The sequence below is a fragment of the Argentina silus genome (assembly GCF_951799395.1).
Source record: "Argentina silus genome assembly, chromosome: 16".
In the NCBI taxonomy this organism is placed as follows: domain Eukaryota; kingdom Metazoa; phylum Chordata; class Actinopteri; order Argentiniformes; family Argentinidae; genus Argentina; species Argentina silus.
In genome coordinates, this window is record NC_139670.1 from 288,772 (window position 1) to 316,614 (window position 27,843).

The following is a 27,843-nucleotide window of genomic DNA, read 5'->3' on the forward strand; positions in this document are numbered from 1 at the left end:
TCTCTCTCTCTCTCTGTCTCTCTCTCTCTCTCTCCCTCTCTCTCTGTCTCTCTCTCTCTCTGTCTCTCTCTCTCTCTCCCTCTCTCTCTCCTCTCTCTCTCTCTCTCTCTCCCTCTCTCTCTCTGTCTCTCTCTCTCTCTGTCTCTCTCTCTCTCTCCCTCTCTCTGTCTCTCTCTCTCTGTCTCTCTCCCTTTCTCTCCCTCTCTCTCTCTCTCTCCCTCTCTCTCTCTCTGTCTCTCCCTCTCTCTCCCTCTCTCTCTCTCTCTCTCTCTCTCTGTCTCTCTCTCTCTCTCTCTCCCTTTCTCTCCCTCTCACTCTCCCTCTCTCTCTCTCTGTCTCTCCCTCTCTCTCCCTCTCTCTCTCTCTCTCTCTCTCTCTCTCTGTCTCTCTCTCTCTCTCCCTTTCTCTCCCTCTCACTCTCTCTCTCTCTCTCTCTCTCTCCCTCTCTCTGTCTCTCATACAGTAAGAACAATAGAAGAGATTGATTCGATTATCATTTCGGAAGGCCTGCTGTAGTTTAACATTAGTTAGATCTTTAACCAGCATGGAAGATAATACCACCCCCAACACACACACACACACACACACACACACATCCTCCTCCTCCCCCCAGAAACAGGAAAAATCACCAGTTGACACCGCGATTATCAACAAACATCATCTAGATAGAAAGTGGTCTGATAATGTAAATGGTGTTAAAGATGTTTTTAAAGTCGATGGATCCACCAGATCATGTGTGATCTCATACGCTTCATTATCTTATTCAGAATCATATACAACTTTTAGATTACGTTTTGATTTCCATTTCCTTTCCTTCATTTTCCAACGCCGAGGTATTTATCCAGGTAGATATTCCAAGAAAATAAAACAGTTACTTTCCCTCTGGCTTGATCCCTCCTCCCTCCGCCTCGGATAAAGGAACACATCTTTATGTTTGAGAAGGACATTTTGTAATACATACCCAGATCATCCATGATACGGTCTCACAGGCGCTTTTTCCTCTTGATGTGAGAGAACAGGACTATAAACAGCATGAGCGTGTGGTGGAGGTTTTATTCGGTCGAACCGGGTCCTCAGTCCTCCGTGGCGGCGGCAGCCTCTCTCGGTAACGGAGCGTTATTGTCTCCCGCGGCCCCGAATAACTTTTTTTGGGATTCCGTTATCCGCCAACAGAGCGAGGATGAAGGAGAAGGGCGTCCCGACTCTCTCTTCCTGTATGCCCCAGCAGCCCGAGCCCAGACCGGGAGAGGCGTAGTTGAATTACTGCGGTTACGGTCCCCCCCCCCCCCCCGCGCATGACGTCCCCCGCGCATGACGTCACCTCATGCATTCCTAGTCCATATTTGGGATAGAAGATCGGGGCTTTGCGGCGCGCGCCAAACTACTACTGCTACCTTACTGGTCTCTCCTCCCTCCCTCCCTCCCTCCCTCCCTCCAGCATAAACACCTCTAATCTAATATAGACACACTTCTAACCACATGTCAAACTTCATTCACAGGGAGAGAAGAGAGAAGAGGAGAGGAGAGGAGACCCTCCAACCCTGCCCAGACCAGGAGCTCTGAGCAGGGCAGTCCATCCTGCTGGTCTCCCTGGCCTTCACCATCTAGGGCCAAACCTCCATCACCAGGAAACACACACACACACACACACACACACACACACACACACACACACACACACACACACACACACACACACACACACACACACACACACACACTCTCAAGAATACACAAGACGCAACGTGTACAAAAGAAAACAAATGTTTTATTCAGCTCCAGTTCCAGACGGCCTGTGTGTGTTGGGGGGGGGGGGCTGTGATGTCACACATGTTTTTGATGACAGGAGATGGAGGATGTGGATGTTACGTCCCCAGAGTCCAACGCTGCCACACTCGTCTGGCCGTCTGTCTGCTTAAAATACCTCATTGACTCGTGTCCTCAACCAACCAACCAACCAACCCTCCAACCAACCAACCAACTAACCCTCCAACCCACCACCCATCGAAGAGTCGTGGCCTCAGTGCAGAAGGACTCAGCTCAGAGCAGGAGGAGTGATGATGACGTGATGACAGAACAGAGTCAGACGATATTGAACAGCAGTGTCTCCGTCTGACAGAGGGGACAACTGTTGGGACAGAGGGGAGAACTGTTGGGACAGAGGGGAGAACTGAAGCCAGTCTGTGTTGGAGGGATGGTGGAGGGATGTTAAACACAAACACCACCTCATTATTATAAGAATAATAGTAACAGTAACACTAACTCTCTCTCTCTCTCTCTCTCTCTCTCTCTCTCTCTCTCTCTCTCTCTCTCTCTCTCACTTTCAAAACCAATACTTAGCCTGCCTGTCATTCATCCAACAGAGTATTTAAGCCTGACACTTGTGTGTCAAAGACTGAGTCATTCCCAATGTGACTAAACAGGACAGGATGGTGTCTGTGACCAGAGGGAGGGACGAGGGGGGGGGGGGGGGGCGAGCAGGATGGTGTCTGTGACCAGAGGGAGGGACGAGGGGGGGGGGGGGGGGGGGGGGGGGGAGCAGGGATGGTGTCTGTGACCAGAGGGAGGGACAAGGGGGGGGGGGGTCAGGTGGGGGTCAGGTGGGGGTCAGGTGGGGGGTGAGGAGAGTTGGCCTGGTGAAGGGAAGATGGATCTGCCAGGTGTGGTACCCTCTCCCACCGCCTCAAACACAGCCTCCATCTCTGCTCTGCTCTCCTCTCCTCTCCTCTCCTCTCCTCTGCTCTGCTCTGCTCTGCTCTGCTCTCCTCTCCTCTCCTCTCCTCTCCTCTCCTCTCCTCTCCTCTCCTCTCCTCTCCTCATCATTGCGCGGCCTGCTCGTTGCCGGTGCTGCTGGAGTCTTGGGGCTTCATCACGTCTGGCAACTCTGGAGGGCTGGAGAACAACTCCACCTGCAGCGACTCAAACAGGTCATCTAGAGGAGGAGAGGAGAGAGGAAGAAACACTCAATCACTTTTTCAGTAATTTTCTTCAAAAGATTGGTCTTCTAGTCTCGCGATGACAACACTGATACAATTCTATTAACATGACTAGACACAGGCAGAGAGAGAGAGGCAGGAGTGAGCACACACACACACACGCCTCACCGGCGATGCGGAAGGCCAGTCCCACGGTGCCGGGGGCCTGAGGTCTGGCCGTCTGGTTGGTGAAGCCACAGTCACCCAGCGTCTTACTGTCCTCCAGGGGCTGGTCGTCCTGGACGGGGTCAGGCAGGGAGCACACACACACACACACACACACACACACACACACACACACACACACACACACACACACACACACACAGATGTTACTGGACGTTGTTAGACAGGGAGATACCAGAGAGAGTCGAAGATCATGTCTAACAACACAGGTCACAGAACCACTCTGCTTTCAGCCTCTGAGAGAATCTTAACGCTTTTTTCAACAAAGATCTCACAAACAACTTCAATAAGGTACAGAGGCAAAATGGAACGGCAGGTAATTCAACCGACCAATCCTCCTCCTCTACCTCATAAACCGACCAATCCCAGCCCAGTCCCCCAGCCAGGTGGGACACCAGCAGGTACCTTGAACAGTCTCTGCTCCTCTGGCGCCCTCTTCAAGATGCCCTCCACGATCCTCTTCAGCTCGTACACGGTGGTCGACTCCTTGGCGTCCGTGAAGATGGTCGTCTTCTGACGTCGGATCATCAAGAACACGTCCTGAGAGGGGAAAGAGACGGGGGGGGGGGGAAGAGGGGGAGGTTAGATATCATATTTATTAACTAAGGTAGTGTCACTGTGGCTATTAGCTGCTTAATCCACTTCTCACTGCCAGTGCAGCCTTGGTCGGCTGTCTGTCTGCCTGTCTGCTGTCTGTCTGCTTATCTGTCTGTCGTCTTTCTGTCTGTCTGCTTGTCTGTCTGCTTGCTGTCTGTCTGCTTGTCTGCTGCCTGTCTGTCTGTCTGTGGTATACCTTCCCGTATGTCTGTGATGTCATGTGACTGACTGTAGATGTGGCTAGCTACAGGGGATGACAGGCTAGCTACAGGGGATGACAGGCTAGCTACAGGGGATGACAGGCTAGCTACAGGGATGACAGGCTAGCTACAGGGGATGACAGGCTAGCTACAGGGGATGACAGGCTAGCTACAGGGGATGACAGGCTAGCTACAGGGGATGACAGGCTAGCTACAGGGGATGACAGGCTAGCTACAGGGGATGACAGGCTAGCTACAGGGATGACAGGGTAGCTACAGGGGATGACAGGCTAGCTACAGGGGATGACAGGCTAGCTACAGGGATGACAGGCTAGCTACAGGGGATGACAGGCTAGCTACAGGGGATGACAGGCTAGCTACAGGGATGACAGGCTAGCTACAGGGATGACAGGCTAGCTACAGGGGATGACAGGCTAGCTACAGGGGATGACAGGCTAGCTACAGGGATGACAGGCTAGCTACAGGGATGACAGGCTAGCTACAGGGGATGACAGGCTAGCTACAGGGGATGACAGGCTAGCTACAGGGGATGACAGGCTAGCTACAGGGATGACAGGGTAGCTACAGGGGATGACAGGCTAGCTACAGGGGATGACAGGCTAGCTACAGGGGATGACAGGCTAGCTACAGGGGATGACAGGCTAGCTACAGGGATGACAGGCTAGCTACAGGGGATGACAGGCTAGCTACAGGGGATGACAGGCTAGCTACAGGGATGACAGGCTAGCTACAGGGGATGACAGGCTAGCTACAGGGGATGACAGGTGAACAGGTGAACAGAGGCTTTAAACACACAGCAACAAACCGTGTTTCCTCTGGCTAGCTGCTAGCTTCCTCCCTCAGCACAACAACACCTACTGACGTTACCTCCAGCAGCGGCTAGCGGCTAGCAGCTAGCTCCTCCCGGCTGTTATCTGCCTGGCTAACGGACGGTCTGACGGCCTCAGACCGGTGACAGTTACCGAAACTACCTCTTCTTATCTACGCTCCGTTCACTCGTTCAGCCCGGAGAGGAACCGGGTTTACAACTCACCATGTCAGCCCGGTGTTCGTGTTCGTTAGCCGTTAGCCGTTAGCCTCGCCGCCGTCGCCGCTGCGCGCTGATGACGTCGCCGTCGCTCGGTGACGTCTGCAGGACCGACACGCGACGCTCCGTTTTGGCGCGAGGCAGAGCGAGCAGCCCCGTCCGGTCCTCACCGACACCACCACCAACCAACACACCTTACCGGCGCGGTGCTGCTCTCAAAGCCGGTAACTACCCGGGAGGAAGACCCGTCCAAACTGTCACGGTTTGAATGGCGAGAATTAGGCGGCTAAAGCAGCTGTTATGCTAGCTAGCTAGCTGGGGTTTGTTTTGTTTTGTTTCTGCTGTCTGTAGAATCCTGGACAGCCGTTCTCCTGGGGGAGAGATGTTCTCCTGGGGGAGAGATGTTCCCCGGGGGGAGAGATGTTCTCCTGGGGGGAGAGATGTTCTCCTGGGGGAGAGATGTTCCCCGGGGGGAGAGATGTTCTCCTGGGGGAGAGATGTTCTCCTGGGGGAGAGATGTTCTCCTGGGGGGAGAGATGTTCTCCTGGGGGAGAGATGTTCCCCGGGGGGAGAGATGTTCTCCAGGGGGAGAGATGTTCTCCTGGGGGAGAGATGTTCCCCGGGGGGAGAGATGTTCTCCTGGGGGGAGAGATGTTCTCCTGGGGGAGAGATGTTCCCCGGGGGGAGAGATGTTCTCCTGGGGGAGAGATGTTCTCCTGGGGGGAGAGATGTTCTCCTGGGGGAGAGATGTTCCCCGGGGGGAGAGATGTTCTCCTGGGGAAGAGATGTTCTCCTGGGGGGAGAGATGTTCTCCTGGGGGAGAGATGTTCTCCTGGGGAAGAGATGTTCTCCTGGGGGGAGAGATGTTCTCCTGGGGAAGAGATGTTCTCCTGGGGGAGAGATGTTCTCCTGGGGAAGAGATGTTCTCCTGGGGGGAGAGATGTTCTCCTGGGGGAGAGATGTTCTCCTGGGGAAGAGATGTTCTCCTGGGGGGAGAGATGTTCTCCTGGGGAAGAGATGTTCTCCTGGGGGAGAGATGTTCTCCTGGGGGAGAGATGTTCTCCTGGGGGGAGAGATGTTCTCCTGGGGGAGAGATGTTCTCCTGGGGGGAGAGATGTTCTCCTGGGGGGAGAGTTAGTTGTTCCTGGGGGAGAGTTAGTTGTTCCTGGGGGAGAGTTTGTCAGACTGTTATTTTCGAGACATGGTGTTGACGAAAACAAGGGCAAGGTTTCCTGACAGCTGTGTGCCAACAGTAACAGGCGGTGAAGGTGTGTCTGTTGACACAGTAACAGACGGTGAAGGTGTGTCTGTTGACACAGTAACAGGCGGTGAAGGTGTGTCTGTTGACACAGTAACAGACGGTGAAGGTGTGTCTGTTGACACAGTAACAGACGGTGAAGGTGTGTCTGTTGACTGGCCTCTGCCTGAGGGAGGGACACACACCTGTCTGGTTTACCTGCAGAGGAAAGGCTCTTCATCTCCCCTCAGCTGCTCCCTCTACCTCATCTTATGATTATTAGGAGTTAATTGTTGCTCTGTTGAGGAGCTAGCTTGACCAGAGCATTTCATTCCACCGTCTAGGCTGTATTCTGTGTATATGACAAATAAAGTTTGATTTGGTTTGATTAGGTTATCAGTCTGTCTTTATATTATATTCAAGAAGAATGTTGCCGAACTGGTTTAGCTGTTCTGCCAATCAGCTTATCAGCTAGAAATGTGACATTCAACTTCCCACTAATGTCTGCCGCTGTACTTTACAGACACCCATCAACGGGCTGCTCCTCCCACAGCACCTCCTGCTGGTTCCTACCTCCCTGATTGGTTCATCCATCACCACGTCATGTCTGTATCCCTGGAAACCAAACTGGCGACGCCGCCCCTCCCCGTCCCGGCCCACTTCTCCCAGGCTGAACAGTCCTTCTCCCTCAAGAAGCGCCGTCTCCCTTTCTCCTCCTCCTCCTCCTCCACCTCCTCCCTCTCTCCCCCCGCCCTCCTCTCCCACTCTCTGCCCCCGCGCCCCCCATCCAAGGGGTGCCCCCCCTTGAGTCGGGTGTTTCCCCAGCGGCTCCCCTCCCCCTGGACAGCCCTCTCCTCCTCCCTCCTCCAGGCCCCCCCCCCGGCGGCTCTGTACGACCCCAGCAGACAGCGTTCCTTCTTCAGCCAGTGTTTCACCAACCTGGGCCTGCTGGGGAGGGGCTCCTTCGGAGAGGTCTACAAGGTGAACACACACACACACACACACACACACACACACACACACACACACTCACTCACTCTAGTAGCTAGCCTCACAGTTGAATAGAAGAATGTTGAAATCTGCCTTAGTTATTAGTTCATGTGTAAAGAGAGGGTTAAAGAGAGGGTTAAAGTGAGGGTTAAAGTGAGGGTAAAGAGAGGGTTAAAGAGAGGGTTAAAGTGAGGGTTAAAGTGAGGGTAAAGAAAGGGTTAAAGAGAGGGTTAAAGTGAGGGTAAAGAGAGGGTTAAAGAGAGGGTTAAAGAGAGGGTTAAAGAGAGGGTTAAAGTGAGGGTAAAGAGAGGGTTTGAAACCTTTGGTAAAGTGACACACATGTGCTGAAAGAAGCTGTGTCCTCTGTACTGTGATATCTGTATCTAGGGAACAGATCCCAGACCAGTAGAACAGATCCCTGTGTGTGTGTGCAGGTCCTGAGCCTCCAGGACGGGCGTCACTATGCTGTGAAGCGGTCCGTCCAGCGTTTCCGTGGCGCCGGCGAGAGGAAGCGGAGCGTGCGGGAGGCCTGGAACCACGAGCGCCTGGGCCGACACCCCCACATCCTGGGCTTCGTGGCGGCCTGGGAGGAGGGGGCGCGCCTCTACATCCAGACTGAGCTCTGCTGCACCAGTCTGCTGCTGCACGCTGAGGCCCAGCCTCCGTCCCCAGGCCCAGGTTAGTCTGCTGCACTGTGAGGCCCAGGTCAGTCTGCTGCACCATGAGGCCCAGGTTAGTCTGCTGCACTGTGAGGCCCAGGTCAGTCTGCTGCACCATGAGGCCCAGGTTAGTCTGCTGCACCGTGAGGCCCAGGTCAGTCTGCTGCACCGTGAGGCCCAGGTCAGTCTGCTGCACCGTGAGGCCCATATGTAGTAGATGTGACTGATTTAACAGGTAGTGTTGTTGATGTCCTGTGACTGTGAGAGTGTCAGTGCTGATGGAGTCCTCTCCTCTCCTCTCCTCTCCTCTCCTCTCCTCTCCTCCTGCAGACGAGGCGTCGGCCTGGACGTACCTGTGTGACCTGCTGTCTGCCCTGCAGCACCTCCACACCCGCGGCTACGCCCACCTGGACCTGAAGCCTGCCAACGTCTTCCTCACGGCCTCCGGACGCCTCAAACTGGGAGACTTTGGCCTGCTGCTGCAGCTGTCTGGAGGGGAGGGGGGCGGAGGGGGTGGGGGTGGGGGTGGGGGTGGGCGGGCAGGGGAGGAAGGCGGGGGGGGCGGGGGGCCGGGGAGGGAGAAGGAGGACATCCAGGAGGGGGACCCCAGATACATGGCCCCCGAACTGCTGAGGGGGGAGTACGGAACTGCTGCTGACGTGTTCAGGTGAGGGGGGGGGGGGGGGATGACGACGACGACAATATATGTCTTTTTTATGACATTTCATAAAAAACTAAAGATGAAGTTTAACCCTGTGTGTGTGTGTGTGTGTGTGTGTCAGTCTGGGCGTGTCCATCCTGGAGCTGGCCTGTAACATGGAGCTTCCTCAGGGAGGAGAAGGCTGGCAGCAACTCAGACGAGGCTTCCTGCCCTCCCAGTTCACCAACGGTAGCACACACCTAGCCGAGCCACACTGCCTGCTCTTCACATCCACATTCCTGCTCTGGGTGTGTGTGTGTGTCGTGTCTGACTCTGACGTGTGTGTGTGTGTGTGTGTGTGTGCGCCCCCCCAGGCCTGTCGGTGGAGCTGCAGTGTGTGTTGAGGATGATGCTGTGTCCAGAGCCGTCCTCCAGAGCCTCGGTGTGCCAGCTGCTGGCGCTGCCCTCTGTCTGCCAACGCCGCCGGGCACGCTGGCTCCGCCTTCTACTGCACGAGACCCTCCTCTCCCTGCTGTCTGTCTGGCAGGTCAGACACACACACACACACACACACACACAGGCACCTGGGCCGACACACCTTGCAGAATGCGGGACACTTCACTTGTAGTTCTGCACATATGTGGTTTTAAACACTGACAGACTGTCAAGAATCAGAATCAGAATTCTTTTATTTGTAGTATATTTGCAGATAGAGGAAATTGACTTGGTGAGGTTGGTGCATGGACACAAATAGCAAATATTGACAAGAAATTTACAAAATAGCAAAATATTAACAAAATAGCAATAACAAATTTACAAAAAAGAGCAGCAGAACAATGCATCTTGTAGGGTGTGGCAATGAGGCTAGAGGCTGTGGAGTGGTTATGGGGCTAGAGGCTGTGGAGTGGTTATGGGGCATGTCACTATAAATTAGAATCCTTTTAAATAATTATAAATGACACTGTCAGTGCATTGTGTGTGTGACAGGGTGGGGTGGAAGTCCCAGAGTCAGTGAGAGGCAGGGGGCTTGGTTGTGAGCCCCACTGCCATGGGGAAGAAACTGTTCAGGTGGCTCGAGGTTTTAGTCTTGATTGACCGGAACCTTTTACCGGATGGAAGTCTCTGGAAGAGGTGGTGACCAGGATGGGGAGATTAATCCAATGAGGGTTGTGTCATCCGCGAACTTCAGGAGTTTGACAGAAGGGTGGCTAGAGGTGCAGCTGTTGGTGTAGAGGGAGAAGAGTAGAGGAGAGAGCACACAGCCTTGTGGGGCTCCGGTGCTGATGGTCCGGGGCTCAATAACAGACAATGTCACCATATTCAACCCTCTACCACCCACCCTAGTTGAGGATGCAGCTGGATTCACCTCCAGTCCCTGACCAAGCTTCTTCAGCTAGTTAACAGTAACTGTATCTCCTCTCTGTCTGTCTGTCTGTCTCACTGTCTGTGTGTGTGTGTGTGTGTGTGTGTGTGTCTGTCAGTCTGTGGTGTCGTGGGGCAGGGGTCTCCTCTTGTCCCTCCCCCTGCCTAGCCGGACCCCCCCTGCCCCGGCCACCCCCCCCAGGGAGAGCTGGGACCTGACGCTGCCCCCCAGCCCCCTCCACACCCTCCACACCCTCTCAGACAGCCCAGAGGACGACGCTGTGTTTCTGCCTGACGCTCTGGACCTCTCCCCCACCTTCTCTCACAGGTAACCCTAACCTGACCACACAGGTAACCCTAACCTGACCACACAGGTAACCTAATCTGACCTCACAGGTAACCTAACCTGACCACACAGGTAACCCTAACCTGACCACACAGGTAACCTAATCTGACCTCACAGGTAACCCTAACCTGACCACAACCTGACCACACTGGTAACCTTGTCTTGGTTGTCCAGTGATGTCTCATCAGCTTGTTGCTCCAGAGTTTCTGCCTCCATTAGAATCAATGTTCTTTTAAAGTTGTTTTACCTTCTCTCCTCTCCATCTCTCCTCTCCTCCTCTCCATCTCTCCTCTCCTCTCCTCTCCTCTCCTCCTCTCCATCTCTCCTCTCCATCTCTCCTCTCCTCCTCTCCATCTCTCCTCTCCTCTCCTCTCCTCCTCTCCATCTCTCCTCTCCTCCTCTCCTTCTCTCCTTTCCTCCTCTCCTCCTCTCCATCTCCTCTCCTCCTCTCCATCTCTCCTCTCCTCCTCTCCTTCTCTCCTCTCCTCCTCTCCATCTCTCCATCTCTCCATCTCTCCGTTTCTACAGAGTCAAGTCCCGCCTATCAGTGGGAAGCACTTCTACCCCCCTCCCCAACTCTCCAACACACACCCAGCACTTCCTCACACACACACCTACACACTCTGGTCACTGCCTCACACACACACCTACACACTCTGGTCACTGCCTCACACACACACCCTCCAGCATTTACGCCAATGGCTCCCACCACACACTCCCACCACACACTCCCATAGACACACACACACACAGCCAGCTGTCCGCTCACACACACACACCCTCCTCCCAGCGACCGGTCCGGTCTGAGCCCGTCCCCCGGCCCGGCTTCGAACCCAAGAACCTCCTCAGCTTGTTTGACGAGACGCTGTAACCCTGACTACCAGCCTGCAACCCTGAAACCAGCCCTGACAACCAGCCTGTAACCCTGGCAACCAGCACTGACCACCAGCCTGTTACCCTGGCAACCAGCCCTGATGACCAGCCTGTAACCCTGACTACCAGCCTGTAACTCTGGCAACCAGCCTGTAGATAGTTGTGTATGTGTGGAATGACAAGGTTACCCTGGTAACACAGAGGACTACAGGAATGAAATGCTGTGTATTTAGTTAGTTCTATGATTGAAACGCCTGCTTTGAACAGAATGATGTTTGTTTTGTCTAAATGTGCCGTTTTAGAGCAGAGTATCGTATGATAACTTCCTTTTGTTTTTTACTTGTAAACAAAAGTCAAATAGTAGATTCTGTCTGGACTTCCTGTGGGTTCATGTGTTTGAAAAGACAATCTGCTGTTGTCACGGCAACAAAACAACATTACAGTTGATCTGAGTGTACTTCCTGTCTGAACTTCATCTCCATTAAGTTAAATAAAGTGAGGTACTGGAAGTGTGCGTGTGCGTGTGTGTGTGTGTGTCCACGTCCACCCTACACTTCTTGTCCAGTAGGTGGCGGTAAAGCATTTGCAATGCGCTCAAGAATAAAGCAGGAAGAAGATCGCTGTGTTTTCATTAATTCTTCCCCTGATGTGGTCAGGTTGTCAGAGCAGCGATGGACGGAGGTTCCCCGCCGCGCCGCCGTGTGTCTGTCTAACAGGCAGGACCAGGCAGACCCCCGGGGGCGACGGCACCATCAGGGTGGGCTAACGGTCCTGGTATCACTCCGACACCGTGTGGAGCCGCTGGAGGAGTAGAAGTGGAGCTGCGGAGGTCAGAAACTCGTCAGAAACATTCAGTCTGTTGCTGAAGAACTACCGGGAAATATAATACGTTTATCAGCCTCACCTGCGTGATCTGTGCGGACAGAGAGAATAACTAATCTAGTGTGATTAAACACTCCTGCAGAGAGAGAGAGAGAGATAGAGAGAGATAGAATAACTAATCTAGTGTGATTAAACACTCCTGCAGAGAGAGAGAGAGAGATAGAATAACTAATCTAGTGTGATTAAACACTCCTGCAGAGAGAGAGAGATAGAGAGAGATAGAATAACTAATCTAGTGTGATTAAACACTCCTGCAGAGAGAGAGAGAGAGAGATAGAATAACTAATCTAGTGTGATTAAACTGCAGAGACATTTGGGAGCCGTTCTCTGTTGCTAAGGGAACTGTCAATCAAGAGCATGTCGAAGCTGGAGCGTCTGAACGTGCGCGTGGCCCGGCTGCTGTCGGCGGCGGTGCAGGAGGTTCTGGACGTGGTGAGAGAGACGGTGTCAGAGTACCAGGAGAAAACCTCCAGGACCCAGAGAGAGAACCACAGTCTGAGGAGGAGGCTGCTGGAGCTGCAGGACCAGATGAGAGACTCCTCAGGTGGGTGAACAGTCAGATGGAGTCTTATCAAATCAAAGTTGATTTCTCATTACCTGGGATACAAGTATACAATGCTTGGGCCTGAACACCATTAGCTTCTTCATGTAAGTTTATTTGAGTTTATTTAGTTTCATTCTACTGCTGAGAGTGTTTAACATCCATGTATTTGTTGACAGGGGCGGTCCCAGTGGCAGGAAGGGGAGGAGCCGAGCAGGGGTGTAAACAGGAAGCAGCGTTCTGTCGGGGTGAGGAGGAGGCTGAGCTCCAATCAGAGCTCACAGCGCTCCTCTGCTCGGGGTCACATGACGGTGGGGGCGGAGTCCTGACCTTCACCTCTCCTCCAACCAGGGGGGGAGCCAGGGGTCAGGGGTCAGGGGGTCTAAGGACCAATCAGAGCAGAGAGACAGATCTTCTAACAGAGACAAAACATGACGCTGATGTAGCATCGCTGTCAGAGTCACCATCAGATCCTTTCAGCTCCACCCACCCAGCCTCTAACTCCACCCACCCAGGCTTTAACCATACTAACTCCGCCCACCCAGGCTTTAACCATACTAACTCCGCCCACCCATCCTCTAACCATGCTAACTCCGCCCACCCAGCCTCTAACCATACTAACTCCGCCCACCCAGCCTCCCCCCACGGCTCCCCTCCCCCCGGCCGGCCTCTCCTCTCCGTGGAGCAGATTAAGACGGAGGAGGAGGAGGAGTTTTCTACCTTCTCAGTGACAGAGCACTTCTATGACGCTGCAGGTTCTAGCCACGCCCACAGCCACCACCTCAACCAACCGTGTCTCTCGGCCGACGCAGGCTCCTCCTACAACCTGTTGTATTTCGGCCCCGCCCACAATGGCTCGGGGACGGAACCACCTGAAACAGGAAGCAACATCGCCGGGGCAACACTAGAAGGGAGGAGTCACAACAAGGGTTGCCACGGATACGAGGAGCAGAGTAACGTCCTGTCGTACAGGAAGTCGCTGGGCGGGGGGGCGGGGCTGAGGGTCCTCCAGAGACACCTGGGCAGAGAGAAGCGGTACTCCTGCCCGCTCTGCGGACGTTGCTTCAGCCATGCCGGAGACTTCAAGAAGCACAAGAGGGTTCACACCGGGGAGAAGCCCTACTGCTGCTCCGTCTGTGGGAAACGCTTCAGCCAGTCAGGATACCTGAAGATCCACCAGCGCTACCACACAGGGGAGAGGCCCTACGGCTGCACGCTGTGTGGGAAACGATTCAGCCACTCCAGTAACTTTAAGAAACACCAGCTCACACATCTGGGCTCAGTTTAATAGCTGGAGCACCAGTCCACTCATATGGGGTCAGTTTATTAGCTGAAAAACTAACTCACTCGCAATTATTGTTGTATGTGTTTTCTAATGTGAACATTAAACTGGAAAACTGCAGGTTTGACATCTAGTTTACCACTACTTCACCTCACTGGTGTAACGGACGCTGTGGTTTTAATGATTCATTATGATGTGAATCACTTGTTCATTCATTCATTCATTCAGACTGTTTGGCTTTTTTCATCACTTGCCCTGAAGGCTCAGTGAGTCCTTTTATAAACAAATATAGGTTTGGACAGGCTGTGAATTTCTCAAATAAATGTATTCATATTATTTACATCTCTAAAATAAAATGTACATTCAAGTTAAACATATTGATTGACCTGCTGGGGTTTGAGGTAAATAATAAATATTCCGGAACCTGCAGCGGCGCCTTCAGAGTTTCCGGGTCTGAAACGTCATCATTACTCAACAGACAGGAAGTGAAACATCGGAAGTTAATCCCGGTGACACCAACTAACCCCCAGCCACGTGACCGCCGCGTTAGCCGCGTCCTGATGGTCTGGAGATCAGCGACGCGACGGAAGTGACGCGCCCTCTCTGCGCATCGCCCCATAACGTCAGAGGGCGGAAGTGACCACGAAGCATCAAAACACTCCGGTCTGTTTTCCCCGCAGACGTTAAAACGCCTCATTCTCACCGCTTAGTTTGATCAAAGTCACCGGAGCCAACTGTGACATTACCGACGGATGGTGACGACACTCTAATGTCCTAATATCAGCCTCCTGACGGCCTCTGAGTCTGACCACTCTGTCATGTGACTCTGGTTGTCGCCTGGTCGCTGTTTGAACACAACCTTCTCCGGTCGTCACGACCACGGGTTTACCGTCGACCATGTCGAAGCTGGAGCGTCTGAACGTGCTGGGCTATAGGACTACCTAGGACTGGGAGATACAACTACCTAGGACTGGGCTATAGGACTACCTAGAACTGGGCTATAGGAGTACCTAGGACTGGGCTATAGGAGTACCTAGGACTGGGCTATAGGAGTACCTAGGACTGGGCTATAGGAGTACCTAGGGCTGGGCTATAGGAGTACCTAGGACTGGGCTATAGGAGTACCTAGGACTGGGCTATAGGAGTACCTAGGGCTGGGCTATAGGAGTACCTAGGACTGGGCTATAGGAGTACCTAGGACTGGGCTATAGGACTACCTAGGACTGGGCTATAGGAGTACCTAGGACTGGGAGATACAACTACCTAGGACTGGGCTATAGGAGTACCTAGGACTGGGCTATAGGAGTACCTAGGACTGGGCTATAGGACTACCTAGGGCTGGGCTATAGGAGTACCTAGGACTGGGCTATAGGACTACCTAGGACTGGGCTATAGGAGTACCTAGGACTGGGCTATAGGAGTACCTAGGACTGGGCTATAGGACTACCTAGGGCTGGGCTATAGGAGTACCTAGGACTGGGCTATAGGACTACCTAGGACTGGGCTATAGGAGTACCTAGGACTGGGCTATAGGAGTACCTAGGACTGGGCTATAGGACTACCTAGGGCAGGACTGTGAGGCCTGGTGTTGATTGGTTGATTCCAGCATGTCGAAGCTGGAGCGTCTGAACGTGCGCGTGGCCCGGCTGCTGTCGGCGGCGGTGCAGGAGGTTCTGGACGTGGTGAGAGAGACGGTGTCAGAGTACCAGGAGAAAACCTCCAGGACCCAGAGAGAGAACCACAGTCTGAGGAGGAGGCTGCTGGAGCTGCAGGACCAGATGAGAGACTCCTCAGGTCAGCATCGACTCCTGCTACATGTCGTCTGTCTGGAGTTCAAGTTTCAGTTTATTTATTGTTATATGGGATAGTACACCATGCAATGAAATGCTTGGGGCAGAGCAGCTTTTCAACATCAATCAACAATAAAATGTCATTAAAGATAATAAAAACAAGAACAAGAACATAAGGTGGTTTTATAGTGTGATTTTCCATTAAAGTTGGTTTTGTTTAAAAAAAGCATCTGCAACAGAACGATGGCTCTAATCCTGGTACTGTGTGTTTCTATCCAGTGTCTGACAACAGTTTTTGAAGCAGACTTGTGTGTGTTCCTCCGTGTCTCTGCAGCAGAGCAGCCTTCTGCTGCCACCGGGGCTCCAACTAAGCAGGAGGAGGTTGTTCTGGAGCTGCAGGACCCAGAGCCCAGCCGGGACGAGTCCAAACCGGCCGTGACCCAGAGAGTGCTGAGGAGGAGGAGGAGGGATGAAGAGCTGGACCTCACGGTTGCCACGGAGACAGAGTGTAGCGTCACGTCAACGTTAGCCGAGCGAGGCGGAGAGCTTCCTGGCAGGTCGTCACAGGAGACGGACGCAGCACTGACCGTGTATCTGACACGCCCCCTACCTGATGACAAGACACGCCCCCTACCTGATGACATGACACGCCCCCTATCTGACCACATGACACGCCCCCTACCTGACAACATGGAGTCAGGACACGCCTCCGGCCTGCTGCCCCCCCACCACGCCATCTCCCCCCCCCTCCCAGACTGGGCCTTGGGAGGCATCAAGACTGAGCCTGAGCTGCTGGAGTGCTGTCCCCCCCCCGCCCCCCCAGAGCCCCCTGCGCCCCCTGCCCAGAGACAGCATCTGTTCCCCCCCGCCCAGAGTCACAACCAGCTATACGAGTATGAAGACTCAGACAGCAGCCCCTCCCAGGACCCCCACCAGCACCCAGAGGACCCAGAGCTGCAGCAGGAGCCCCCCGGCCCCCAGGGCAGGGTCCATTACATCGACGCTGATGGCCTCAACTCCTTCGTGGACACGTTCCCCTTCGAGTGTCACCCGGAGCTGGTCCCCGATGGGCCGGGCCGGGCCGGGTGGAGGGGGGACCAGGATCGGAGGGAGGAGAGCCACGTCTGCATCCTGTGCGGGAAGAGCTTCAGCCGTCTGGGGAACCTGAGGATCCACCAGCGCTGCCACACGGGGGAGAAGCCCTACCGCTGCCTGCACTGCGGACGCAGGTTCAGCCACGCTGGGAACCTGCAGAAGCACAAGAGGGTCCACACCGGGGAGAGGCCCTACGGCTGCCTGCAGTGTGGGAAGACCTTCAGCCAGTCCTCCCATCTGAAGAAACACCAGAGGATCCACATGGTCAGACACCTCAGCTGACCACACACGCCAGGGACACGCCAGGGACACACCAGGGACACGCCAGGGACACACCAGGGACACGCCAGGGACACGCCAGGGACACGCCAGGGACACACCAGGGACACGCCAGGGACACGCCAGGGACACACCAGGGACACGCCACGACACACCAGGGACACGCCAGGGACACGCCAGGGACACACCAGGGACACGCCAGGGACACGCCAGGGACACGCCACGACACACCAGGGACACGCCAGGGACACACCAGGGACACACCAGGGACACGCCAGGGACACACCAGGGACACACCAGGGACACGTATGACTGATGGTTTGACTCTGACACCAGCTACAGTAGACCTGACTGTGTTGAGTCAGACATTCAGTGAAGTGCAGAAGTGTTCTTTATTATTTACTGTTAAATAATGTACTGTTATTTATTTGAACAACAGTTGTGTTTGTGCTCAACCTCTAAACCACAACCTGATCACATCGCCACTGAAGGTTTCCTTTTCTGAACTAATCCAGTCCCACTGAACCATGCCTCGCTGCACTGACTGGTTTATTGAACTAGAACATCCAGGTTAGTCTCACTAGGTCCAGGTTATTGATACTGTGACATCATCAGCACAGTGTTTTACCTGTGAATGTACCATTGGTTGATAGAATAACGCGGTAGAAGTGGATAAGTATCTGTTTTAAGACAAATTCAATCAATGCATTGCATATTGCATACATGAGTATTGATTGTGTTTCTGAAGGCAAACTGACCGACAGATTCTCGATATGAAGTGAAGTCATTGCCATACTCTGATTCATGGTCGGTTGGTTTCATATTTACATTGACAAATTCTTTGAATTAAATATGATTGAATAACTGCAAATTTGATTTGTCATATTCAACGTGTGTTTCTTCTATCAGATGTGTTGTTGGTGTTTTGAGGTGACGTGTTAAATCTTAAAACGTTTAAGGACTTTTATTTTGAAAAGCCATTCTCATGTCCCGGAAGTGGCTGGTATGTCCGTCCGGGTCAGGCAGCCTGTGTGGGGTTGATTTCTGTCACATCAACATGAATTGAGAGATTAAACCGAGCAGGTTCTCATTTAACACTTTGGCTTTGACAGTAACATCTCTATTATTTTTATTTACTTCGAAAAGTACGAGGCTAACGCTAGCATCAAGCTGTCTGGCGCCTCTGGGGAGGTTGTTGTTGGCTCGCTGCGGAGCGGAGGACCGGACCGGGGGACCGAGGTAAGGACCGGAGGACCGGAGGACCGGGGGACCGGAGCGGAGCGGACCGGGGGACCGGAGGACCGGGGGACCGAGGTAAGGACCGGGGGACCGGAGGACCGGGGGACCGAGGTAAGGACCGGGGGACCGGAGGACCGGGGGACCGGGGGACCGAGGTAAGGACCGGGGGACCGGAGACTCTGACTGTCCTGGATGTTGTCAGGAGGTGAATACTGAGTCTAATGTGAGAGGAGAACTACTCTACACTGCCTGTCAACCCTGAGCTGTTTATGTGTCTTAGCTGAGTCTGTAACTGTGTCTGTAACCGTGTCTGTAGCTGAGTCTGTAACCGTGTCTGTAGCTGTGTCTGTAACCGTGTCTGTAGCTGAGTCTGTAGCTGAGTCTGTAACCGTGTCTGTAGCTGTGTCTGCATGCCTATTGCTGTGTGTGTGTGTGTGTGTGTAGCTGTCTACTAGGCCAAAGAGCTGAGATGGGCTTTATATCACCCATTAGGGCTGGGCTATAGGAGTACCTAGGACTGGGCTATAGGAGTACCTAGAACTGGGCTATAGGACTACCTAGGGCTGGGCTATAGGAGTACCTAGGACTGGGCTATAGGAGTACCTAGGACTGGGCTATAGGACTACCTAGGGCAGGACTGTGAGGCCTGGTGTTGATTGGTTGATTCCAGCATGTCGAAGCTGGAGCGTCTGAACGTGCGCGTGGCCCGGCTGCTGTCGGCGGCGGTGCAGGAGGTTCTGGACGTGGTGAGAGAGACGGTGTCAGAGTACCAGGAGAAAACCTCCAGGACCCAGAGAGAGAACCACAGTCTGAGGAGGAGGCTGCTGGAGCTGCAGGACCAGATGAGAGACTCCTCAGGTCAGCATCGACTCCTGCTACATGTCGTCTGTTGGCCCGTCTGTGGGTCGATAAAGTTTGGTTTGTTTCAAAAGCATCTGAAACAAAAAAGATGGCTCTAATTGTGATGTTTGTTTCTGGTAGAACTGCAGGACCAGCTGAGAGAGAACTCAGGTGAGGGTTAGTGGCCCAGGGAGGCTGGGGGGCTGGGAGGCTCATCTATCATTTATGACTGCTTGTGACTCTTGTTGATCTCATCACAACCTTTGTTCTTTTGTTTTCCAGCAGTTAAACCGTCCCCATCTCCTTATCCGGCCAACGGAGGGAGGGGTGCCGGGGAGAAGAACTGGAACAGCAGACTGAAGCAGGAGGACCCAGAGCTCCAACAGGCTGAGGACCAGCCGGGTGTCCCCCAGGAGCAGAGCCTGCAGCTGGGGCCGGAGGAGCAGGCAGGCCTGGGGCTGGGCCTGGAGCTGGGCCTGGAGCTGGGCCTGGAGCTGGGCCTGGATCTGGACTACCCAGACACGGACGCCAGCTTCATGCTCACGCCAGGAGAGCGTAGCAGAGAGCAATCTGGGGGACTGATGATGTCACAGCACACTGAAGAGGCCACGCCTCTCCTCCACACGCCTTACTCTGTCAAACCAGACGTCAACGTCAACGCCGACGCCATGACAACTGTGACATCATCCAACGGCCCTTCGTCTCCTAGCAACACGCAGCTTGCCATGAACCTGACAGTGGTCAAGACGGAACCGGAGCCCACGGACTGTTCCAGAACGTCGGACTGTTCCAGAACGTCGGACTGTTCCAGAACGTTGGACTGTTCCAGAACGTCGGAGCAACGTCTGGCCGACGCGGAGACCTTCGACTGCGTGGACCTGAGCTGCAACTCCTCCCGCTGCGAACCGGCCAATAGGAGGCCTCCACTCAGCCCTGGAGCAGCGTACGGGTTGGTCCTGGTCCCGTCCAATCACAGTGGAGGAGGGGGAGGGGGGAAGCGGTTTGGCTTTGGGAAGAACAGCCGAAGCGCTCTGGAGGGGCGGAGGCTCCACCGTCCACTGTACCGGGGGGACGAGGAGGGGGGGGAGCCCCACGTCTGCTTTGTCTGTGGGAAGAGCTTCACCCGCCTGGGGAACCTGAGGATCCACCAGCGCTGCCACACGGGGGAGAAGCCCTACCGCTGCCTGCAGTGTGGGCGCTGTTTCAGCCAGGCAGGGGACCTGAAGAAGCACAAGAGGGTCCACACCGGGGAGAAGCCCTACTACTGCGGCCAGTGTGGGAAGAGCTTCAGCCGGGGAGAGAACCTGAAACGACACCAGAAGATCCACATAGGAGAGAGTCTACAGCTGCAACAGGCCTGGAGAGACCAGCAGACTCTGTAGACAAGCAGAGACCAGCAAACTCTGTAGACCAGCAGAGACCAGCAGACTAAGTAGACCAGCAGAGAGAGAGACCAGGAGAGACCAGCAGACTAAGTAGACCAGCAGAGAGAGAGACCAGGAGAGACTCAACCAATCACGTGTACACATACAGGACGTGGAGGCTGTGTGATGATGACATCACAGAGTTCCTGCTGAATAAAGAGATGCTATCTGACCTGTTGTGTTTTTGCTGAGAGACTGTTCCTATGGAAACCAGAGTCTGAGAGACTGTTCCTATGGAAACCAGAGTCTGAGAGACTGTTTCTATGGAAACCAGAGTCTGAGAGACTGTTTCTATGGAAACCAGAGTCTGAGAGACTGTTCCTCTGGAAACCAGAATCTGACACTTTCTCCATCCAGGTGGTTTATTTACATGTGTTACACCTTAACAGGGCCGTTCCATAGTGGACCCACTAGTGGTTCTGTGTGTATTTGAATAGATATAATATTTATAATATAATATTTGATTAGACTCCTGATAATAAATAATCATTCCTAGAGGTTTCACTGGTTGTTGTGGGTGAGGCAACACTTTCAGGAATTGCCACTAATAAATAATCCGAAACAAAGTATCGTCTATAAATCAATTACGAATTATACACGGTTGTTTTGTTTTTTAGAAAATATGCGGAATAATAAAGATAAATGAAGAGTTGTGTTTTCTACTGATGATGTCAGCTGGAGGCTCTGAGTCTGAGGGGAGGGAAGAGGAGCTGAACACAGATCCACCTGGACAGGCTGCAGGTGACAGGGGCTAGACTAGAGGGACTAGACTAGAGGGGCTAGAGGGACTAGACTAGAGGGGCTAGACTAGAGGGGCTAGACTAGAGGGACTAGACTAGAGGGGCTAGAGGGACTAGACTAGAGGGGCTAGACTAGAGGGGCTAGACTAGAGGGACTAGACTAGAGGGGCTAGAGGGACTAGACTAGAGGGACTAGACTAGAGGGGCTAGACTAGAGGGACTAGACTAGAGGGGCTAGACTAGAGGGACTAGACTAGAGGGACTAGACTAGAGGGGCTAGACTAGAGGGACTAGACTAGAGGGGCTAGAGGGACTAGACTAGAGGGGCTAGACTAGAGGGACTAGACTAGAGGGGCTAGAGGGACTAGACTAGAGGGGCTAGACTAGAGGGACTAGACTAGAGGGGCTAGAGGGACTAGACTAGAGGGGCTAGACTAGAGGGACTAGACTAGAGGGGCTAGAGGGACTAGACTAGAGGGGCTAGACTAGAGGGACTAGACTAGAGGGGCTAGACTAGAGGGGCTAGACTAGAGGGGCTAGACTAGAGGGGCTAGACTAGAGGGACTAGACTAGAGGGGCTAGAGGGACTAGACTAGAGGGACTAGACTAGAGGGACTAGACTAGAGGGACTAGAGGGACTAGACTAGAGGGACTAGAGGGACTAGACTAGAGGGGCTAGAGAGACTAGACTAGAGGGACTAGACTAGAGGGACTAGAGGGACTAGACTAGAGGGACTAGACTAGAGGGACTAGAGGGACTAGACTAGAGGGACTAGAGGGACTAGACTAGAGGGACTAGAGGGACTAGACTAGAGGGGCTAGAGAGACTAGACTAGAGGGACTAGACTAGAGGGACTAGACTAGAGGGACTAGACTAGAGGGACTAGACTAGAGGGACTAGACTAGAGGGGCTAGAGGGACTAGACTAGAGGGACTAGACTAGAGGGACTAGACTAGAGGGACTAGACTAGAGGGACTAGAGGGACTAGACTAGAGGGACTAGAGGGACTAGAGGGACTAGACTAGAGGGACTAGAGGGACTAGACTAGAGGGGCTAGAGGGGCTAGAGGGGCTAGGCTAGAGGGGCTAGAGGGACTAGACTAGAGGGACTAGAGGGGCTAGAGGGGCTAGGCTAGAGGGGCTAGAGGGACTAGACTAGAGGGACTAGACTAGAGGGGCTAGAGGGACTAGACTAGAGGGACTAGACTAGAGGGACTAGACTAGAGGGACTAGACTAGAGGGACTAGACTAGAGGGGCTAGACTAGAGGGACTAGACTAGAGGGACTAGAGGGACTAGACTAGAGGGACTAGACTAGAGGGACTAGAGGGGCTAGACTAGAGGGACTAGACTAGAGGGACTAGAGGGACTAGACTAGAGGGGCTAGAGGGACTAGACTAGAGGGGCTAGGCTAGAGGGGCTAGACTAGAGGGACTAGACTAGAGGGACTAGAGGGACTAGACTAGAGGGACTAGAGGGGCTAGACTAGAGGGGCTAGAGGGACTAGACTAGAGGGACTAGACTAGAGGGACTAGACTAGAGGGGCTAGAGGGACTAGACTAGAGGGACTAGACTAGAGGGGCTAGAGGGACTAGACTAGAGGGACTAGACTAGAGGGACTAGACTAGAGGGACTAGACTAGAGGGGCTAGACTAGAGGGACTAGAGGGGCTAGACTAGAGGGACTAGACTAGAGGGGCTAGACTAGACTAGAGGGACTAGACTAGAGGGACTAGACTAGAGGGACTAGACTAGAGGGACTAGACTAGAGGGGCTAGACTAGAGGGACTAGACTAGAGGTACTAGAGGGACTAGACTAGAGGGACTAGAGGGACTAGAGGGGCTAGACTAGAGGGACTAGAGGGACTAGACTAGAGGGACTAGACTAGAGGGACTAGACTAGAGGGACTAGACTAGAGGGACTAGAGGTGTCCTCGCTGCTGACGTGGCTCACCTTCGTTAGCAGGAAGTGTTTGTGACCGTTGAGCCGCAGGGAGGAACCGACCTTTCCACGCTGCAGCGGGACGGTGAGTAACCACCGGAATGAACCGTAAATGTCTCCTAGTCTGCGACAATAGTCACCCGAACAAGCTCCAAACTGAGAAGTCAATAGAAGTCGATAGAAATGCGGAAGCAGAGGTGCTTTAGATAACATGTACCGTAGGGAGAGAACAGCGAACATTTCTGGTTTTATTTGAAAACCGATGAAACGCACAGAGTTCCTGGACGGAACCGATCGTCCGGTGATTTTACGGCTTGTGAAAGACGGGAGCGACGGGAAATCCACGGCAATAAAGGAGTCGTAATAGTGAGGTTATTGACCTCATTTAGGTTATTCATCTAAGATGCGCATCAAATGCACTATAGTTTATGATCATATGTAGCCGGCTTATGTTTGTAAACATATAGGCCTATAATAACTCATGATATCCCAATAAAATGTATTTGTGTGTTTGATATGCATACTGAGGTCCCCAGTTGGAGTTGTGAAATGTGGTGAAAAACTTCCTGTTGTTGTGTCTCCAGCGACACCCATGACGTCAGCGAGGGCGTGGCCTGAGAGGGCGTGGTCAGCGTGCAGATGAGATGAAGATCCATGGGAAGGTTCTGACGCACTTCCTGTCCTGCAGCTCACCTGTCGACAAGGAGGGGTACCTCTACAAGAAGGTGTGAGAGAGAGAGAGAGAGAGAGAGTTTTGAGACAGTTGTGAGGCTCTTGGGCCAATCAGTGACAGTGATTGATATTGAAACAGCATAATTCCTCTCAGTCAGTCATTTCTGAAGAACCATTCTAGATTCAAATGCCAAATACTGATCATGTGTTCCTCCATGACTATATTAATGACTAGAATAAATCTAAATCTATATACATTTCATGGACATGTTACATTTTTACGCAGAAGAAGTGTCCTACAGCCAGAAGTGTCCTACAGCCAGAAGTGTCCTACAGTCAGAAGTGTCCTACAGTCAGAAGTGTCCTACAGCCAGAAGTGTCCTACAGTCAGAAGTGTCCTACAGCCAGAAGCATCACAGTATTGGCGTCAGCACAGTCAGTCAGGTTGGGGTGAACATTCCGTTGTGATGTCATGCAGGGCGAGAGGAACACGTCCTATCAGAAACGCTGGTTCGTCCTGAAGGGGAACCTGCTGTTCTACAAGGACCGGCCCGCGGACCGCGACCTGGTGGGCCTGATCGTGGTGGACGGCTGCACGGTCCAGCTGTGTGAGTCTGAGGAGCAGTACGCCTTCTCCCTGGTGTGGAGCGGACCGGGCCTCAGGACCTACAAGCTTGCTGCCGAGGACCAGCCCGGCCAGGAGGCCTGGATCAAAGCCCTGCTCTCAGCCAGTCACGGATACCTAACCCTCCTGGTCAGCACCCTGGAGGCTCAGCACCGAGGTGAGGCTGGGGGGGCACTAACTCCTCCCTCCTCTCCACTAACTCCTCCCTCCTCGTCACTAACCCCTCCCTCTTCTCCACAAACTCCTCCCTCCTCGTCACTAACCCCTCCCTCTTCTCCACTAACTCCTCCCTCCTCGTCACTAACCCCTCCCTCTTCTCCACTAACTCCTCCCTCCTCGTCACTAACCCCCCCCCTCTTCTCCTCTAACCCCTCCCTCTTCTCCACTAACTCCTCCCTCCTCTTCCTCTAGAGGTCATGGCAGAGTTCTCCAGTGATCCGGCCCAGCGCACTTCCTCCCTGCCCGCCTCCAGCAGATCTGGTCCTGGTCTCGGTCTTGGTCCTGGTCTTGATCTCTGGTCTGGTCCTGGTCTTGGTCCTGGTCCCGGTCTTGGTCCTGGTCCCGGTCTGGCCTGGCTTGGTTCTGGAGCCGCCAGTTTACCTCAGAGTCAATCGGGGGCGGGACACAGCTTCTCCACCAATCAGATGCTGCAAGCCTCACCCATTCCCTCCAAATCAGCCAATAAGAAGTCTCCTAAACTCTGGCCCAAGAGAAACGCCAACGTGGCTCCTCTGAACGGCCCCACCCAGGGGGTGTGGTCTGGCACAGGGACGGGACCCCGGGAGGACTTTAGGCAACTGCACGAGGATTTTGGAAAGGAAGTAAAGCAGCTGATTGCTGATTGGTTGAGGAGGGGGCGGGAACATGAGGCAGTTCAGGAAGAGGATTTGATAGATCTTGGATGATGTCATCATGTGTTCTTGTGTCAACAGTTATAACATAATTATAATATTTTATAATATAATAACTGTGTGTATACAGGGCTCCCTCCCTGCCAAAATAAAAATAAAAATAAATTAAATAATAATAATAACAATTTCTAGATGATGCAGCATGTACAGTATAAGCATATGTCAACAGTGGTCCTCTGTGGCTCAGTCAGTAGAGCATGGGACTAACAACGCTTAGGTTGTGGGTTTGCTGGGACCATATATACTGACATGTATGCACTCACTGCAATGTAAGTCACTTTGGATAAAAGCGTCAGCTAAATGGCATATATATATATTAGTTATACCAGAATGTCACCAGTTATAAAGGTTAGATGATGTCATCATGTGTGCTTATAACCAGTTATAACGATTAGATGATGTCATCATGTTTACAGTTATGGGATGGATGTTATGTCATGGAAACAAAGTTTACTTCTTTTCTTTTCTCCTTCTTCTGATTTTGTAACTGTGGTTGTTGGTTGAACCAAATCTAATCTGAATGTTTACAAATGTCTATTTTAAATAAATGATTTCTCAGGTATTGTTCCTCAGTAAGTCCATGAATGACCTTTGACCTTTTCACAAACATGACTACAAATACCATAGACTAACATGCTGCCAGAAATAAACACTGTTACCTAGGTTACCCTTGCATACAACACTGTTACCTAGGTTACTTGTACATTGTACAAAGTCCATGAAACGCCATACATTACTATAAAGACTAAATGTAAATGTAAATGTAAACTATACATTCTAGAAAAGCCCTGAATGAAGACATGTAAGGAAACTGCATTGATCACACCCTGTCCCCCCCGTCCCCCCCGTCCCCCCTGTCCCCCGCTTCCCTCCCCCCTCCCCACATATGTTCCTTTGGCTGTAAATCACTTTCCCTGACAGACAGAGAAGCTGTAGGATAAAAATGGAGTCTCCTTTATGGGGGCAAAGCAGGCTGGGAAGGGGGAGAAGGGAGAGGGGAGAGGGGGAGAAGTTGAAAAGGGAGAGGTTGAAATGACTGAGAAAGAGAATGGGAAGGCAGTGCTATTCTGGTCTCCTCAGCTGTTTGGTTTTTATGTTCTTTCAAGGCTCCTTCTCTCTTTCCACCCATTCCCCCTCTCGTTCCTTCCCTATCCTTCTCTCTATCCTTCTTTCTGGCCCATAACCTTCTCTCTTCCCCCATCCTTCTCTCTTTCCTTCCCTCTCTTCCCTGTCCTTCTCTCTTTCCTTCCCTCTCTTCCCTCTCCTTCCCTCTTTTCCTTGTCCTTCCATCTTCTCCCTGTCCTTCTCTCTTCCCCCTGTCCTTCTCTCTTCCCCCTGTCCTTCCATCTTCTCCCTGTCCTTCCCTCTCTTCCCCCTGTCCTTCTCTCTTTCCTACTCTCTTCCCCCCTGTCCTCCATGTCAGGGGTCAGGGGTCAGGGTTCATCTCAGTCCGTACATCTCAACCTTCACAGCTTCATCCAACCACGGCAGGGGTCAGGGGTCAGGGTTCATCCAACCACAGCTGAAGCACCTGAGAGAAGATCTCTGTCAGACCAGGAGGAGCTCTGGTCCTGTTCCCCCTCGGTCAAATTAGGACATATCAGAGGCCTAACCCCCCCCCTCTCCTGGCTGAATGGCAGGGGGAGAAACATGTGGCTGGTTGGTGAGAGGACACAGGGTATCAGTTCCATACATACCTCCCCTGTAGGCTGTGATGGATGGCTGTGGTGGAGTCATATATAGAGCTGGGGTGGGGTCTGGAGGACCTGTACCCTGGCCTATCCTGGGACGCCCCGACACACCAAATTAGAGAGCCAATATTGGAGGAGCTTGGCGTTTCGTTGAGTCATCACACTCCCACCGCCGACCCCCTCACAGGACAAACCACTGGTTGGCTGGTCCTTGTTAAAGTCCCGTAGATCTCTTCATTACTCCCTTTTTGTTTATAAAGGCCGAATGCATAAACTGCCGGCTTAGCTAACTTCATTATTGAAATTCAAGAACATCAATGACCTAACTCGCTCTCAGAGTTGGTTAACTCTTGAGGTTCCTCAGGTCTGAACTGAGTAAATCTGCTTTTAGTTGTGGTGCTCCTCACTGCTGGAACAATCTCCAGAGAACGTTTCAGTTGGAGGTTCTGGTGCCGCTCAGGCAGTTAAAAGTTTTGATTGAGGACCTATTTAGTAAAAATGTGTTAGTTTTTCTTTATTGTGTTTAATAATGTTGTAATTGTGTAAATGTATGATGTGTTGTTGTGTGTATGCAGGGGTCCCTGGTGAAAGAGACCTTGGTCTCAATGGGACTCTGCTAAAATAAAGGTTAAATCATCCCTTGTTGTTCTGTCACCTTCCTCAACTCAGGGACGGAACTCTGGGCTCATAGACAACAATGGGAACCGGCTCCATGGAGAACAGCTGGATCTGATTGCATCTCTGTCCCGGATTATGCAACAGGTTGATTTTGATCAGAA

At 52.8% G+C, this 27,843-nt stretch overlaps 6 protein-coding genes across 8 annotated transcripts in view; 4 read left to right on the top strand and 2 right to left on the bottom strand.

The window, feature by feature from the left end:
* Nucleotides 1-1,192, bottom strand: part of LOC310816930 (transforming growth factor beta-1-induced transcript 1 protein-like) — a 10,302-nt gene extending 9,110 nt beyond the window's left edge. Inside the window, exon 1 of the mRNA XM_083687287.1 lies at nt 962-1,192. Within this exon, the coding sequence (XP_083543413.1) occupies nt 962-974 (13 nt within the window). The 5' untranslated portion in view covers nt 975-1,192. The remainder of the gene's footprint in view (nt 1-961) is intronic.
* A 1,343-nt stretch (nt 1,193-2,535) lies between these two features.
* LOC310817466 (elongin-B-like) lies at nt 2,536-5,102 on the bottom strand. Its single transcript, XM_083688078.1, has 4 exons — nt 5,013-5,102; nt 3,567-3,701; nt 3,105-3,213; nt 2,536-2,932 (listed from the first exon to the last, which is right to left on the bottom strand). Exons 1-4 carry the CDS (start codon nt 5,013-5,015, stop codon nt 2,820-2,822), a joined length of 360 nt encoding a protein of 119 aa, XP_083544204.1. The 5' UTR covers nt 5,016-5,102; the 3' UTR covers nt 2,536-2,819.
* A 55-nt stretch (nt 5,103-5,157) lies between these two features.
* On the top strand, nt 5,158-11,250 carry pkmyt1 (protein kinase, membrane associated tyrosine/threonine 1). Its single transcript, XM_083687352.1, has 8 exons — nt 5,158-5,230; nt 6,767-7,224; nt 7,668-7,911; nt 8,223-8,559; nt 8,675-8,781; nt 8,907-9,079; nt 10,014-10,222; nt 10,769-11,250. The coding sequence occupies exons 2-8, from the start codon at nt 6,847-6,849 to the stop codon at nt 11,109-11,111; spliced, it is 1,791 nt and encodes a 596-aa protein (XP_083543478.1). The 5' UTR covers nt 5,158-5,230; nt 6,767-6,846; the 3' UTR covers nt 11,112-11,250.
* Nucleotides 11,251-11,785: 535 nt separating this feature from the next.
* On the top strand, nt 11,786-14,193 carry LOC310816925 (uncharacterized protein). The gene is made up of 3 exons (XM_083687279.1): nt 11,786-11,942; nt 12,303-12,539; nt 12,716-14,193. Exons 2-3 carry the CDS (start codon nt 12,353-12,355, stop codon nt 13,822-13,824), a joined length of 1,296 nt encoding a protein of 431 aa, XP_083543405.1. The 5' UTR covers nt 11,786-11,942; nt 12,303-12,352; the 3' UTR covers nt 13,825-14,193.
* Nucleotides 14,194-15,080: 887 nt separating this feature from the next.
* Nucleotides 15,081-21,137, top strand: LOC310817115 (uncharacterized protein). Its single transcript, XM_083687549.1, has 7 exons — nt 15,081-15,612; nt 15,943-16,982; nt 17,065-17,288; nt 18,066-18,221; nt 18,892-19,079; nt 19,203-19,232; nt 19,344-21,137. Exons 1-7 carry the CDS (start codon nt 15,426-15,428, stop codon nt 20,441-20,443), a joined length of 2,925 nt encoding a protein of 974 aa, XP_083543675.1. The 5' UTR covers nt 15,081-15,425; the 3' UTR covers nt 20,444-21,137.
* Nucleotides 21,138-23,137: 2,000 nt separating this feature from the next.
* On the top strand, nt 23,138-25,935 carry LOC310816725 (sesquipedalian-2-like). Of its 3 annotated transcripts, none has more exons than XM_083687006.1 (4): nt 23,138-23,250; nt 23,750-23,890; nt 24,316-24,619; nt 24,874-25,935. In XM_083687006.1, the coding sequence occupies exons 2-4, from the start codon at nt 23,810-23,812 to the stop codon at nt 25,365-25,367; spliced, it is 879 nt and encodes a 292-aa protein (XP_083543132.1). In that variant the 5' UTR covers nt 23,138-23,250; nt 23,750-23,809; the 3' UTR covers nt 25,368-25,935. The 3 variants fall into 3 exon arrangements, with proteins under 3 accessions (XP_083543132.1, XP_083543133.1, XP_083543134.1); XM_083687007.1 differs by lacking the exon at nt 23,138-23,250 and adding an exon at nt 23,259-23,536; XM_083687008.1 differs by lacking the exon at nt 23,138-23,250 and adding an exon at nt 23,259-23,531.
* The last annotated feature ends 1,908 nt before the right edge of the window (nt 25,936-27,843 follow it).